This window comes from Porites lutea, chromosome 8 (genome assembly GCF_958299795.1).
Source record: "Porites lutea chromosome 8, jaPorLute2.1, whole genome shotgun sequence".
Taxonomy (NCBI): Eukaryota; Metazoa; Cnidaria; class Anthozoa; order Scleractinia; family Poritidae; genus Porites; species Porites lutea.
In genome coordinates, this window is record NC_133208.1 from 33,979,647 (window position 1) to 33,995,568 (window position 15,922).

General features: G+C 41.0%; 3 protein-coding genes across 5 annotated transcripts in view; all 3 read right to left on the reverse strand.

Annotated features, from left to right (window-relative positions):
- The window catches only part of LOC140946686 (uncharacterized), a 3,377-nt gene extending 1,460 nt beyond the window's left edge, over window positions 1-1,917 (reverse strand). Inside the window, exons 1-2 of the mRNA XM_073395795.1 lie at window positions 1,862-1,917; window positions 1-972 (exon numbers count right to left, since the gene is read on the reverse strand). The exon at window positions 1-972 is cut by the window's left edge and continues 1,460 nt beyond it. Coding sequence (XP_073251896.1) covers window positions 1-972; window positions 1,862-1,917 — 1,028 coding nt within the window. The remainder of the gene's footprint in view (window positions 973-1,861) is intronic.
- The window catches only part of LOC140945685 (uncharacterized), a 94,917-nt gene that overhangs the window by 72,633 nt on the left and 6,362 nt on the right, over window positions 1-15,922 (reverse strand). The gene's annotated exons all lie outside the window — the stretch shown is intronic.
- The window catches only part of LOC140945678 (E3 ubiquitin-protein ligase UBR5-like), a 30,168-nt gene continuing 15,752 nt past the window's right edge, over window positions 1,507-15,922 (reverse strand). For 2 of the 3 annotated variants that reach the window (XM_073394705.1, XM_073394703.1), the window contains exons 26-46: window positions 15,054-15,200; window positions 14,283-14,555; window positions 13,740-13,872; window positions 12,159-12,322; window positions 11,307-11,700; window positions 10,827-10,970; window positions 10,248-10,497; window positions 9,893-10,161; window positions 9,170-9,483; window positions 8,535-8,927; window positions 7,575-7,855; window positions 6,910-7,190; window positions 6,590-6,812; window positions 6,042-6,247; window positions 5,444-5,574; window positions 4,851-5,021; window positions 4,301-4,385; window positions 3,716-3,985; window positions 3,089-3,236; window positions 2,869-2,954; window positions 1,507-2,519 (exon numbers count right to left, since the gene is read on the reverse strand). In XM_073394705.1, the coding sequence (XP_073250806.1) occupies window positions 2,307-2,519; window positions 2,869-2,954; window positions 3,089-3,236; window positions 3,716-3,985; window positions 4,301-4,385; window positions 4,851-5,021; window positions 5,444-5,574; window positions 6,042-6,247; window positions 6,590-6,812; window positions 6,910-7,190; window positions 7,575-7,855; window positions 8,535-8,927; window positions 9,170-9,483; window positions 9,893-10,161; window positions 10,248-10,497; window positions 10,827-10,970; window positions 11,307-11,700; window positions 12,159-12,322; window positions 13,740-13,872; window positions 14,283-14,555; window positions 15,054-15,200 (4,576 nt within the window). In that variant the 3' untranslated portion in view covers window positions 1,507-2,306. The remainder of the gene's footprint in view (window positions 2,520-2,868; window positions 2,955-3,088; window positions 3,237-3,715; window positions 3,986-4,300; window positions 4,386-4,850; window positions 5,022-5,443; window positions 5,575-6,041; window positions 6,248-6,589; window positions 6,813-6,909; window positions 7,191-7,574; window positions 7,856-8,534; window positions 8,928-9,169; window positions 9,484-9,892; window positions 10,162-10,247; window positions 10,498-10,826; window positions 10,971-11,306; window positions 11,701-12,158; window positions 12,323-13,739; window positions 13,873-14,282; window positions 14,556-15,053; window positions 15,201-15,922) is intronic. The other variant, XM_073394704.1, reaches the window with a different exon arrangement.

Here is a 15,922-nt window from a genome sequence, read left to right on the forward strand (position 1 = left end):
ACAGGTCTTAAATTGGATAAGGAAGTCCCTTGCTTGGTCTTCTTCAGTCTTGGATCCACAAGGGCCGTTTTCCAATCAGATGGAAAGTGTCCCAAGGAAAGTGAAGAATTCACGACATTAGTGATGATGGGGAGAAGCATATCGGACATGCCGACTACTAAATTGGTCGGCATAGGATCAAGTTGACAGCTTTTCTTCGATGATCTACTGACCAGCTTCCTTATATCTTCCACAGAATACGTATTGAAATGATCAAGTTTCCTATCGCCTGTAAACACTTTATCCTCAGCCACCGCCCCAGGATGAAGAGTACACGCATCAAGCTCTGCCCGAATCTTTGCAATCTTACGGTCGAAAAACCGCCCGATATCGTTGGCTAAGATTGAGTTGTCCGTGTATTCTGGAAAACACAACTCATTCCTAGGAAGTAACAATGATCGAGTGGCCCTGAATAGCTTTCCTTGGTTTTCACTATTGTCGTTCACAAAGTCTGAGTAGAAAGCACGCTTAGCCCGTGTACTTAAATAAGTAACGTGGTTCTTGAGTTTCTTGAATGCCAACAAATCTTCCTGTGATCGTGTTCTTCTCCATCTCCGTTCTGCTTTCCGGCGTCGCCTTTTTGCCTTGGCTATCTCACTGGTATACCAGGGTACCTTGGGCCTAGCCCGCACTGTTTTGGTTTTTAAAGGTGCGTGACGATCAAGAACTTGAGAGAGTGTGGTCGTGTAATCCTCAACAAGTACATCCAAGTCCAGTGGGGTGATGGGATCGCTATTACCTCGATCACATAGCCCTGTAAGTACTACATCGTTCGATAGGCTCTCAGCGTCCAAGGATTTAGTTTTCCTAAACTTTATTATCCTAGTCTGAAATGAAGGCTTACTTATGGCAACATGACAATGTACAGCTGCATGATCGGAGAAATAGCGACAGGCGCGTGGTGGACTCGCCAGAATATCAAAAATGTCATTTCTGACGAATGAGCCCGCGAAGAAGGCTGAAATAAATATTTTGACGGCACGAGAAACAACAGGTCCATGGGTAGTCATACCAGGGGTATACATATAAGGCTGTGTTGTGGACGTCAAAGAAATGTACTAAAAAAGGTGATGCACGTGCAGAGCCGTTGTTTTGTTCCTAAAACTTATTGCTTTTTGACGTTTTCGTTGTCGTCGTGGATGCTTGAGCTTTCTAATATCGATCTTAAGCTGACCCTAAATTGATACATTTGCCTTCATTAATATGCATAATTTTGGCGCCGAAAATCACTGAACCGGAACTGGAACATTTAAGTCACGGGTGATATCATAACCGAAATACCGAACAAGGAAGTGACGTACACACACGCAAAAACTGGAACGATCTAAAACTTGTCAAACCGGTTAAACCAACCAAAATAGTAGGAGACGTTATGTTGATGTATTCCCCCTACAAATTACCAAGATTGCCCCGCAAAAAAGGGTGGATAATTCGACGCGCCCTATACTACTAACAAGAAATCTCCTGTCAGTCAAATATCTCCAGTTTATTCACTCTCGCCTGTAGTACAAACCATTACAACAATACATTTTCAAGGCTGGCACCTTTTCCATTCAATATTAGCCAACACAGCAACGGAATAAGTCGTTTTTTTGTACTGACACCAAAAAGTGAAACTTTCATCGTTTAATTTATTACGCAAATATAAACTAAAAAAAACAATTCATCGACAACTCTTAGAGTTTTTCTTGCTGAAGGATGACCATGTTGACACTCCCTGCCATTTATACAATATTGAAATAACTGATTAATCACGCATATACAGCTGCAGTCTAAACATCGAATTTGAAAGTTCCCCCTCTCTATACACGTTTTTTCTTACTTTTTTTCTTGCAATGTCTGCAGATACACATATTTGCGGTTCAGTACGAAATACATGTATTATTTGTGGATAAAAAGTTCTTTTTGTTTTGTTGTAGTCGATATTATTACTTGCCACATGGACAAGACTTTCAGGTTTCCGCGACAATATGAGGTCAATGGCTTTCAGACGTAGAGCTCGTTAATTGTCATACCCGGAATCTGATACTCTACAGCTGATTAGCAATCAAACGAATTGCTATTAAGGTTTACAAAAGTAATAAGGAATTTGGTACAAAATAATACTACCCAACAACGACACGCACGGCATAGTAGCCTTAATTTACAAAACAAAAATTGCGCAGATCACGATATATAAAAGCAGAGACATGTCCTAAGAAATGATCAAAAAGCTTAAACTCGTCTGCATAGTTGAGAATATCAGCACTCTCTCTCTTTATCTTCTTCTAAACGAATCCAAAGGTTTTAGTCTTAATGGCCAATAGCAGTTTGCTTTTGAGAATTGCACGAGAAGAATACAGTGGAATGTAGAGTCGAGAAATACATGTGTTTGCTGTAGGTAACTGATGATCATGCGCTGGTTTGACTGTCACTGAAGGTTTAGGCTGAAAACCCTCCTCGCTTGCAGGCAACGCCGGGCTTGAAGTCCAAAAGTACACCTTCAAAGAAAGAAAGAAAGGAACATTAAAAAGAAGGTACAGTAACACAAACTGTCACTCACTCAGTGGTTTTCTATGTAAATTACGACTAAGGTCCTGGAAAAGAACTAAACTTGCATATTTACTTTTTGTGGTAATAGCTAAGATTTTGAGATTTTAAACAATGCACTTCAAAGCTTAATTTAACAGTGCGCCGTCACTTTACTACATCTATCTGTGCATTTCTTAGTGAAGGCTACTATTAACGTCTCAGATGATTCAAAAGTACATGAAACAAATCAACTGTTAGACCATTCTAATTATGATTAGAGATAGCACCAAACTGCTTAAACAAAGGTGTGGTGCTTACCAAGTCCTGTCTATCAGCACTGGTCATTTTCTCAACTATTGACCAGAACCACTTCTTAAATTTGAGCAGCTTTTCAGCTCCAGCCCCTATGAAAAGAAAGAAACAGCAAATATAATGCATCGATTTCATTTTAAATTACAGCAGGGGTAAAAGGAAGTGAATGCAATTTTTCAAAACATATCAACAGAACAAACGGCTTGCGTGTAGACGTGTAACAAACCTCCTGTTTCGTCATTAAATGAAGTGTAACTCGTCAGCTGTTGTACGTTGACTTCACCGCATCCATTCAAAAGAAGGCGAAAATCTTCAGCTGTTAGATTGTCAAATGCTGTTAAAGGAACCACATCCAACACACCACTACGAAGTGCCTGCAAAACAACACACCTGCTGAGTTCAGGTATTTCTTACTCTCGCAAAAGTGTAGCGCTAACTCACAACAGAGTTTCCTTGAGTAAAACGCATGAGCGCAAAAAAGACAATTTGCTACTATTTGTGTTTCTGTTGAATCTTTCCCTTGTTCAAATTTTCCTTTTTTATGTTTCAAGCTCTATAGTTATCATAAATTACTATACCGAAAAAAATAGGAAAATTAAACTTGAATCAAGCATAAAATTGAACCACAACATTAAACCTCCCCTTTTCCATGTAGTTTTACGACAGTGCAAGCGTTCGCTTTTATCGGGGATGTCAATGTACTCTAAGATGAAAATAAAAGTGGTTGTTGTCGTGCTTTTTTATTTTTTTTTCCATTAGTAGATAAACTGGTAGTTATTATAGATTAAAGAGGTGCAATGAACCGCAACAAGGGTCAAGGCTGGAGATTAAAGTGGGTGATCCAGTTTCCTACCTGAAGAACTTTTGCGTTGCTTCCCAGCATCCTCTGCTCAGCATAAAGGCGCACATAGTCATGGACATTGGACGGACATACCGCAATGTTTTTCCCGCCTTTTACCAACTCTACTTGACCATCGCCTTCTTCAGCTGTCATCTGCACACTAAATGTTAGGTCGAGGCTCTTGAATGAGTCTACAGCATTTGGAGATGACGCTTCCATAATCAACTTTCGTAGGCTTTCATACAGCATAGGGTCAAAAAAGGCCAGATCGTGCCAACCGATCTAAGAAACATTGAGGAGCTCAAATATAAGTGAATTATTTGGTGAGGTTTTTTGCGATATCTCATATAATCAAGGATGATCGCGTGGAACACAGTTTGGCATTGCTCTTGGAAACCATGCATTTCGCGCGCAATCTACAGATACCTAGCTTATCTGTAAGTTGCGCTGATTTCTAACATTAACTGTTGGCCCTTGGCCAAAGAAAAGACAAACAGTGAGTACATCATCATCATCATCATCATCAACAACAACAACAACAACAACAACAACAACTTAGTCTATACAGCTAGGGATTTGATATGACACGCTACATACCCGTCTGGAAAGGATGTGCTTGATGACATGTCTGTTGAGGTTGATTGGGCATAGTTCATTTTGTAGAAGACATAATCCCATGATCCTGAAAATAAATGAACAAAATAAGCGATCCACGCGTCGTTGTAAACATAAAAAGTGCGAATAAGAGTTATTCACCCGCTATCAATATCATCAGGAAAGACATGAAATCGTGAATCTTTATTCAGAAACTAAACGTATTCATTAACACATCTTAGGAACAAATAATCTATAAATGGCTTCAGCACTTGAAATAGAAAGTTGTTTCACTAAGTTTAACTTAGCCCCAGCAGTTCAAAAGGTGGACAGTGCTATACACTGGATAAATCTCTAACTAGTGAATACGTACCAGGGAAACCGATTGAGTTATTCCCTAGATAGAGATTTATCCAGTGGATAGCTCTATCCACTGGAGAGATCTCTTACTTGTGGTTAACACAATTAGTTTCCGTAACTTTTATCCGGTGGATAGCGCTATCCAACGTTTGAGCAACTGGGGCCCGATCCAGTACGATGAGCATCCACTTACCTGCCGACATTTCTGAAGCAGTTAAGTCTCTCCTCTGTACACTTGCCAGGGAGTGGAGAGTAGAAACCAGTTTTGCCTGGTTGATAAAATAACGGAGAGCTATCATCCTCAGGATCATCAAGGTCCACCACAGAGCTGGATGTGTCATCCTCGCCTTCACTGTTATGTTTTCTGAGAGGAAAATTAATATCTTAGCAAACTAAGTTCCTGGTTGTAACCCGCATGTCAAGAGTAAGGGCTGTTTAGAGTCTCTGTGGGTACAATGTCCGTCAAAGTGATCTTAGCTGCGTCGGGTTCATCTAATAGGTATGAAGCAAAGTTGTCAATATTCTATTGCAGTACCATAACAGCTGTTTACGACAGGGATATAGGCGATCCCAACAGGAATCGAACCTATGACTTCACAAACACAGGTTGGGCCGGCACTTCTTCTTTTTGAGCCACCGCGCATGGCCATTTACTATGTTTATATGTAACACGCGTCACTCAACTTACTTCTGGACTGGCGCAACAACTGAGCTCAGTTCCCTAATCACAGTGAGGAATTAGAGCTTATTACTAATCAGGATAACAGAATGGAATATAACACTTACTTGCCAGATACAAGAAGAAGTTCTACAGCTTCTTCTACTCTTTGCCTCAAGGTGTCTTCACTTGCTAACAGTAACAGTAACTGGGCAGGGGAAAGTTCTAACAGCATGCCAGTGATCTTGCTTGCAAGGGACTGGGGTCACACATAAAAAAAAAACAGCAAAATATTCTGACCAAGACTGGAAGGGTAGGTGCATTTGTTATGCTTCAATTCTCTCTTTGGCTCATTGTTCGTACGTTGTGACGTTCAAATTAGATGAGAATTATACGTTTCATTCAACAGCAAGAATTACCAATGAACGCCTGAAAAAATTATGTCTTCCTCTTGCGTTACAATGGTTACTACATGACGCAACTTTGGCAAATGTGCCATACAAACTAACAAACAAACAAACAAACAACGGGGGTGTGTATCATTAAGACCAACCACCCAGTACATATATCCACGTGAGAGAAGGAACCTCTAATTAGGAGACTAAAGAGAAAATAAAACTTCTGAAGCTTTCCAAAAGGAAATCGGAGTTTCTGGTTCCCCTTTGTAAATCAATCCCCGTTCTCAACATTCAATATGAAGACCATTGATAGATGGTGTGTACTCACAGGCTGTAAGGAATGAACACGTGGATAAAGTCTCTCTCCTAACGACTGTCGGTGATAAGGTAACGAGTCACCATCATCACCATCAGCACTGCTGCTACTGCTGCCACTGAAGTGAAATGGCCGTGCATCAGCTGACAGCTGTCTTCTCCCTTCACGATCACGTTTGTAACGGTAACTCGTAGCGCGACGAATTCGCTGGACTATGCCTATTAAAATAACACAAACATGATATTTTGGGAAGTTGGAGCCGCGCGCAAATAAAAAGGAAACACATTACAAGATTGAAAAGAGCAATTAACCCTACATCTGTTTACGAATGTTTTGCCGTAGATTGAATGCTCGCTTCTGATTGATCGAATGGCCAAACGTCCACCATGACTACTCGCATCCTCAAATTAGGTAATCTTAGTCTGTAAGAGTGATTATTTTTCGACTTACGTTTACTGAAGAGCTTTGCGAGTTTATACGTTAACATAGTGGAACAGAAAAGAGAAAGAAAAAGAACTCTAACAAGTGAGAATCACGATGCAAAGTACGATATGACTTACTTGTGCTTGTGTCGAGTGAAGGAAGTTTTTCTCCAGATAAAAAGGCCTCTCCAACTGCTGTGTAAAAGCTCCTTGCCACCCCAGTCCCCTCGCCCGGTTCATCCTTGAACGTGACTTTGACACGATGAATAGTCATGGGGCGAGATCTAGGACCACGTCGACCAAACTGGGTGTTAAGCTGCCGAATAGTTTGTTGAATTAATGTTAAACGGTCGCGCTCAACCTAGAACAAAACAAAAACATAAAGTTAGTAATGAAAGACTGGTTTATCCTGATGTTCAGGAAAAAGAGAAAAATCCACAAGGGGAAGGAAAAATGACCTCTAATGTCAGATCTCTTTGGGTGGAGTTTCTCAGACGCTCCATCTCTCTTCGGAACTTGGTTTCTTTTACATCAAACCTTCCTAACTCATTCAATACAGAGCATGGTTCACTGCCAACATCTTCAAGGAAAGCTTGACCAAACATCTCAACACAAAGACGCCACCGGCCTAACAGCGAGTTTGCAGAAGTTCCGTTACATATAACGGGCATCATTGATCTAGATGTGGATTCAGCAGCAGATGACGTTACAGGATCATCTGAGGAGCTGTTGGTGGCGGCTACAATGAAAGATAGAAAGGATAGGATATCTTCTGTTAACGGTGGTAAAATATATTCACATTTATTTAAACAACGGCGAAGCAATAAAGATGAAGGTGGGATGCAGAAACATGCCATGGACAGCTGTTTCATCCATGCTGGTATAGCTCCAGTAGTATGTGTAAGATCTTGTCGGATCACGAGGAAAGGATAATGTATGTGTTTTGGTTCGCTGCTATAGAAACATGTTAAATTAGTTACTAAATAAAGTCACACTTAAAGACTAAGTAGATATACATATATAAAAGATAAAAAAAAGGCAAAAATAATACACCGAAAGTTACTATAAACATGATGAGAATTATGGTTTTGTTGGTAAGGCGTTATTCCTTGTACTTTCTCACCGGCATTGGTTTGGTTTGAAAAGGCGCTTTGTTGTCCTACTTCAGAGTTAGACTTGACTTGTCTTGCAGCAGATGAACTCAAAGCCATGCTGTTGACTTGAGCCGCAGCTCCAGGACCAGAAAAGTGTTCATGAACAGTACCAAACATGTGCTCCCTGCGTGCTCCGGGATGAAGCAGATGAGGCTGACAGGCGAGTGGCAGAGCTTCCTCTACAGGGGCCTGGTAGGGGTCTGGTGGGGTACACCCTAGTACCGTGGTGGAGTCAGTTCGCACAAAGAAGCTGCAGACAAGTATAAAAGCCATTTTCTCAACGTTATTTTCATTTGCTGTAATTGGTGGAATGAAATAACGAAAGTGACCCAAATCATTTGGCGCTCAGGCGCTTGAATGAAAACGTACACGTTATTTCTAGCGGTGGCTTATTCTCCGAGCGACAGTAGGAAATACGTCTGCGTTTGCAAGCTACTCGGCCACATGGGGCTGACGTTTTCGCCCTTATAATGCAATAAAATACTGCCTACTTTACAATGACATTTGACTTTTTGTTTCCGCTAAAGTGTGGCCCCTTGTGCATTTAAGATAACAAAGAAAGACTTCTAAGACTTCTAGAACGTGGCCGCGACCTCTAATTAACACAAAGACAACAATTTTCCACCGTCTACTTCACCAATCTACAATAATGTTCCACGGCCTACGCCCTTATCTGCCATACAAACGACTTCAAAATGTTCAAAACTTTTCAGCGAAACCATTCCACCAAAGTTTTAAACGTTTTGACGTCATTTATATCGTTGACAAGAGTGCAGACCATGGTAAAATGTTGTTGACTTGCTAACTGACCGCTAGATGCAGAGAGCATTAATTTGCACGGGCGAAAAAAACGGGACTACGGCGGCTCAATAGAGGGTGTTTGTTTAATCAAGAGCCGTTAAATACTGTTTCCCTTGCGTTCCTCGTACCTGTGTAAATGCCCTGGTGTGTTAGGTGTAGGCATGGGTTCATCTTCAACATGATCAGTATCATCATCATATTCCTCTGCATCTCTTTTAAAACTAGCACTATCTTCATCATCAACATCATCACCTCCTTCATCTTCAGTCACTGCATCAGCTGCTGCAGCTGCCGCAGTCTTCTCAACACTTGATTGTTTAACTTGCGTGCTGGCGTTAGGGTTATTTCTTACGTAGTATACCAGAGCGTCTAAAACATACGCCACGTGTGGCAATGACGAGACATCCATTTGAGGTAAGGAGGCTCCATGTTCATTGGAATGACCTCTCAAAAGGGAAAGTACATACACCAGGAAATCCTGTCGACCGGTATCAAGGCTACCACCAGTACCACCGTGTCGTCTGTTTTAAAGAAACATCACAAACATCTTATTGGCTTTGTTATAAAAAAGTTTCCCGTGCTATATGAAGCTGCAAAAGGATTAAGACCTATTTATTTCATGTCATATTTATCTCTTACTGCTGGGATTTCGCATCAACAACTATGAAAATTTTGAGAAATATGTTTTACCTTACACATTTGTGTCGTAATGTTGAAAAGATCTAGAAATTGAAAACCTAAATCTTATCCTTTGCCTCCTTACCTCCTAACAGCAGATCTTTTTCTTTTGTTTTCTAAAGCTCTCATATTTGAGGTATCTTCTCGGTTTCGCCTGTCTTTACTGGGCTTGGGATTTGTGTGAGAAGGCTGAGAAGAATCAGTTGTAGCGGCAGACAATGACGAGCCAAATCGCAGTTGTGCCTCAGTACAATCCAACACTATAGCTAACCAGTTCCAAGAAGCCTGCAGTTGTTGATCTATTAATGTGCTTATCTCGGATAATGATAGAGGACTGGGGGAGAGACAATCAGCTGGAAGGACTGATGGATTATAGGCACTATTGAGAAGATCTGTCACCTGCAAAACAAGACAGATGGTAAGTAAGTATTTCCACTTATGATAACTTCAAAAAAAGTGGATTGTCACGGCTTTAAGTAGAGCTTATGCTGAGAGAGAAAACAGACAATTGAAATTGAAATAATCTGCACAGGAAGGAAGCAGAGTGACAAATAAAACAGTAAAAATCGATTCTAGCCATTAAATTGTACAACATCATATCATAACTGTGGCCCACAACGTCACCAACAGTATTTCCATTTCATAAGTAGGTTGAGTATGATCGTCCAGGAGACATCCTTCATGATCCAGTTAAACCAGACGACCACACCATTTACATTTGTACTAAAATAGGAATAAGCTGCATGATTAGTAGCCCTCGTTAACGGTTCTTCTCTCGGATGCAATCACAAATAATAGTAGAACCCACCTCCCTAACAACAATTCCAAAAGCTCGTGCCAGTGCACTTGCAGAGCTACTCATACTATGAGGACCGCTCGTCCCAGGTCCCAAGTCACTCGTTCCAGTGCTAGCCGCAGCGGCTGCATTACTGCCACCTCGTCTAAGCGATGCTGAGTCAACATAGATGAAGCCTGATCCACCGCCGCCTCCTGTTGTTTGGGGAGCTGATGGTCTTGACTGTGTGTTTGCACGGATGGCCCACTGCATTGCATGAGGAGTGGAATTTCGATCAGCACCTAAAACGAAGTAAACAGGTAAGATTTCATCTGTGATATATGATGCTGTGAAATAATTTAGCGTATCCCGTAACTGAATCGCATACCTGCTGTTGGAGGTCTGTTATCTAAACTCTCGGCTGTTGGCTGGGATGCATCATGTTCGGCTCCATGTTCCATCACCTCTTCCTCATCTTCATCCTCCTCCTCCTCCTCTTCTTCCCCAGTTGAAGAATCTTCTTCAGAGTATAACTCCACGTGTTCACCATGCATGCTGGCGGCACTCCCATCTGAGCCAATCAGTGAGCCAGGTACACGATTACGACGTACATTTTCAACTATATGGGCCTCGCCAACCTGAAAACAGGACAGATAATTTGTAGTCATGCATGTCATGACAGTGCAAACTTCTTACATCTGTTTCCAGATAAAATCACAAGAGTGTACTCGAAAGAGTTGACAGAAAACAAAATCTATGACAAACGAAGAATCCCATAATCACTGTAGATTGCAATCAAAAACTCATTAAGGATGTAGATTTTGGATAGGTAAACAGCTGCTAAGCGAAACAGAGATATGATGCCTGTTGTTTAACTTCATTCGTCAAACTTTTATTTGCTAAGAAACCAAATGAAAACATTAACACTTTAAACATGAAGAGTAGCACTACAGAGTGTTGTTCTGACCTGACTTTCTTCACTGTCGCTTTCACTCTCAGCCAGTAAATCAAGATCCATATCAGATTCATTGCCAGCTGGTCCACTCTCAACTTCTTCATCTCCTCCTTCCTCCCCGTGACTCTCAGATTCCATTTCTCCTCCTTCAACAACCTTCAAATGACACGAGGGAGTTCAGTGTTGTGCTACAGTTATATCGCTGGTCATCGATATTATTTTCCTTTGTTCGAACTCACTACCATAAATTACCATGCCGAAAAATAAAGGAAACAAAATTTGAACCAAGGAGGAAACGTAACCACTTCAGCGTTACGTCCTCTCAAAGCACCTTTAGTTTAAATGAAAACAGCAACTTTGAGCTTGATGGCAACCCTAAATATGTAAGGTGGACGTTGTAAACGTTTTAAAGTAAGGGCCTGTGGTCCTGTTTCAAGTCAACTTTGTGACTTTTTCTGCAGACAGAAAATGTGAGCCAACAGTTATAAATACCTCAACTTCTTCACCCTCAACTGGAGCTCCTTCCACAGGGACCCCACTCTGCTCCTGTGTGGCTCGAGGGATGGTAACCGCTGGTCTTCTTCGGCTGTGCCTGGGGTTTCGCACCCTCTGCACAGTGGGTCTCAGTTCTTGTGAGGAAACCTCCTCAACTGAAGAAGGCGTGGAAGGTCTGTGCATTGACAATGGTTCCACTGTAAACAAGTCTTCACTGGCTTGAGTGGCATCCAGTGTTGAAGAAAGAAGACTGAAAGGCTGAGCTGGGAGACAGATTCCCAAGCGTACTGGGGCCAGTAATGCATCAGCTACTTGAACAAGCTCTGGAATAGCTAGAGTAGACAGAGACTGAAATATACGCCGGCACTTCATCAGTGGTTGAACAGCACCTCTGTTTGGAATAAAAACAACAAATAACTTAACAAATTATTAACAAACGAAAAAACTGGTATTGGAACTCAAAGACAGCACACGAAAGCATGACCCATACGTCAGGAACAAATAAGTCCCATCCTTGTAATTCCAACAGTTATTATTTGTTATGATTATTGCAACAATTTCATTTGTAAAATGCCCTAAAGTGACGATCTTTCTGATCGGAACATTCCACACAAGAGCTGAAAGGAGACTAGACTGAGCCATGCATGAACCATTAGGTTTGGTTACATGGGATTAATTCAATACTATCCTTAACACTAGAACCCTTAAACCTTCCAAACGTTCCGCCGACCCAGAACATGAGTTGATGTGGGAAGTTGGACAACTGAGATACTATTCCAAGAGTAATTTTACTACTTTATAGTCTGTGTTAGGCTGATGATTTATTTACAGCTGCCGGCAGTGACTTACATTTTCCGTTTCCCATTGGGTGGGGCCATCTGTGAAGCCAACACCACAAAAACTCTGGCAACAGACCGAACGAAGCGTCGAGCCAGGTACATCTCCTCTGATTTATGAGGATCAGTTGAGTTTTCTATTGCTGTCACCAGTGTCAGCAGAAGAGGATCAAGTATCTACAAAATATATATAACCCTGTTAGCTTTCAACACCTTGGAACCAAGTGCCTGGCTGCATTAGGTGATCAGATCTGCCTATCAGACAAGACTCCGTATTATAGAGGTAGGATTGTATGAAGTTTTGGGAAGAGATTTAGAGCTGTTTCTGTTTTAGTAGACCGGCAAGTAGAGGCTTGATAATCAACTCGAAATTTAGGTTTGAAATTCATGATATTGCAACTGATTAAGCTAAAGAACAGTGCCACTACTTGAACCGGGGCACTTGGAAGAAGATTATCCAATCACAACGTTTTTTGAAAACAAAAGTTTCTTATGGTTTTTTTTGCAAACGGACCCCTGTGCCAGCTGCCGTGCGAAAAGGACTGCTACGCACGGCTTTACCCATACTGCGATAATGTAGCCTCTATTCGAAGGGTATAGTAATCTTCCATCGTTTAATGATAAGCTAGCTAATTACTTCTGGACGTAGTCGTACATTCACGACCCCAAAGCCAAACTTGTGTTTGAAAAATCTGAATCATTTCCAATCAAAGATTTTTTAATGATATACTCGTGTCGAGCTTACAGCCTTTCGTTCCATAATTTCGTTCAAACACGAGATTTTCTCTTTCGTGGTCGGTGAGTTTGTGATTCTTGTTTAAGAAAGTAAAATAAGACAAAGAAATGAAAATTTCAGTTTTGCTCTGATATTTTCAAAACAGCTGCATCACAGAATGTCACTGACCAGACACGTAACGCAAAATAGTATCGAAGCATGACTGTACAATTAATATCACAAATTCAAACCAAGCGGTCCTTTCGGCCATTTTCTGGTTTACGTCACCCTAACCATTTCTTACTTGCGAGCTTTCGGCATTGTTTAGAGCTAAAAGGTCATCATAACCCAGCGATTCCTCGCGGCCTCTGTTTAAACAAATCGAGATTATTTCCGGTATACTAACTGCATATTTTAACTGTAAGTACTTTCCCTTATATATGTTGTTATAGGTCAAAATTACATTCAGGTTAAGATTTTTTAATCTAAGTTGACTCTCAATTTCTTTTGTTTCTTAGGCCTAATTCACGAATAATCAGGCCTAGGAGACAAAGGAAATTGAGAATCAACCTAGGTTAAGACATTTTGACCTGTAAGATACACGCGTAAAGAGTAAGGGACGTAGTTTCCAATGTGGTGGTTTCTCTCTCGTGGGAGGATGGATTATTGCAGGCCTACAGTAAATAGTATCATGCTATTGCAGTGACCCTGCCAAGAACTAACTTATTTATTTATTTATTAATTTAGTCGCTTTCACCATGATTACAATACTAAAAAAGACCAGGGGAAAAAAATACATTTGAACAAAACACAAAAACGAAGGACGAAGGTGCGGGACACACAACAGAGCGAGGCTTCAAATAAAGTAATAAATATTACCTCAGGTGCGCACTTGGCCACCAGACAATGAGTGAATGCATCTAATCGCACAGTACCAGGTTGGCTGGCCAAACGATCTACATGTTCCAACAGCACCCGGCTTGAGCCTGCAGCGGCCAACTCTGATAAGCTGCTGATCACAGGATATCAAAAAATCAACAATTAACTGACCCACTCAATCACTGTTCATTGCTTAATTCAATATTCAATTGCGCAGTGGCACATATCAACTACACTTTGCTGCTACCATACACTGAAGTCACTTCAATAAGAAGTCGAAATTTACGAGCGTTACCTTTGTTTTCAACTTATAAAGGTATTATTAAATCAAAAGCACGTATATTACTTTCAGCTGATCTAGAAAAGCACCCAACTTGGATTTACAAATTTAAATTTGGTGATCTGTTTGTTGTCTGGCTGATGATTTAACCTTTATCTACAAGGGCGATTATTTGTGAGCAAACCTGTAGACTTTTAGTTAGTTTCAAAACATACACTTTCTAATGTGCTCCTGTGAGGGCACACTACAATAAAATGTCATACCTTGTTTCTCCTGAGGATGGACCACTGCAGCCATCTCTCATCATTGCACTAACAGCTCTCCAGTCTTGTAGAACATACTCCAGGGCCCTGCGTGCAAACCTTGGAGGATCCAAATCATGTTCAGGGAGGGGAGGGGTGGTTCCACTTGCTCCCAGTGTCTTGGACTTGGCTTTTGGACGAGAATCTGAAGCTGTACGGTGGGGACGGAATTGCCTCTGTTCTACTGTTTGACGAGCTACTGTTTGAGCCAAGAAGAGTAATAAATGTTCCCCCCTGTAAAATATAACAAATGCCTTTCTAAAACTGACACTATTGTTGATGAATGTTAAGAACATTACAGGCAAGTGAAGTAAAAGCTTTAATCGTTATAAGGACTTTTAAAAATACTATCTATAGCAGAATATGTTTTTATCTAAGCCCTAGGAGCAAGCCTTCTCAAAGCAGTTCGTACTAACAAATATGTTCACAGAACTGAATGTGCCGGATATTAGTGTCTATTAAAACACGCATAACTTCTATTTTTTCAACCGTAACTAAACTGAATGCACTTGGCGCCTCTTTTTATTGGGAAGTTTCCATTTTTCTGCATATCTGTCAGAGCTGGATGGCACTGACAATTAACAGCAACTACAACATAACATTTTACATTTTAACAGCTTGTAAGAATACGACAGTAACTACAATGTTGCAATATGTCATAACAAAGACTGTCTGAGACAAGTAAAAAGAAGGAAGGCAAGGGGAGCAGCGACAGCATTAAATTTCCCTTACCTTCCATTTGGTCTTGTAACCAAGTTTGTCTCTGACACAAGTTTTTTAAGCAGTTGTATGCGTGCTGCGTGGGAGCCTGGAACCAAGGCACGACACTTGCATTTTTCCCAGCAGTCACAGTAAGCAGTAGGTGCTGTCCTCTTTAACCTCAATACAAAGTAGGATACATTTTAATGGATTAACAGACTAGGAAAATGGGTTAGAAGGGGGGACAGCGTGGTCAAGTTATCAGGACATCGGACTCACAAACTGGCGGTCCTGGGTTCAAGTCCCGCTCTTACCACTTGCTGGATTTGCTTGCAGTTGTCCCCACTTCAAACCCTCGTCCACCCTTGTAAATAGCAGTGATTTTGTTACAAATAGTTACAGTGAGTCCCGGGACTCATCTTGTGAAAAATCATGAGTCCCAGTCCAGAACCAATGAGTCCGAGTTTAAAAAATAAACGAGTCCGAAATTGAAAATGCTTGGGCCTTTATGTGACCAGACAGTTTTATAATCTGAACACAGACTCGAAAACTCTGCATTGCAGTAAACTGAAATTAAAATATAGTCCTTCTATTTTAAAGCATAACAAAGGCTAGAAGAAATTATGCATCATTAAACAACAGCCATAACAACTGCCACAGAAATTTAACAAACAGGATACTTCTACAAAAAACATGTTCAGATCAATCGATCGATGTCTGCGTCCAACGGGAGGCATGCGGTGAATTATTTTGCATCTTTGCGGATTTTTATGCGTCAGGGACACAGGACACAGAGGTAACAAAATCACTGAAATAACCACCTGGTTGCCTCCTACCAGTTGGGGTTTTTCTATTTGTATTATTTGTTTCTATTCATTTAAGTGGAGTGCCTGTAAGCTAGC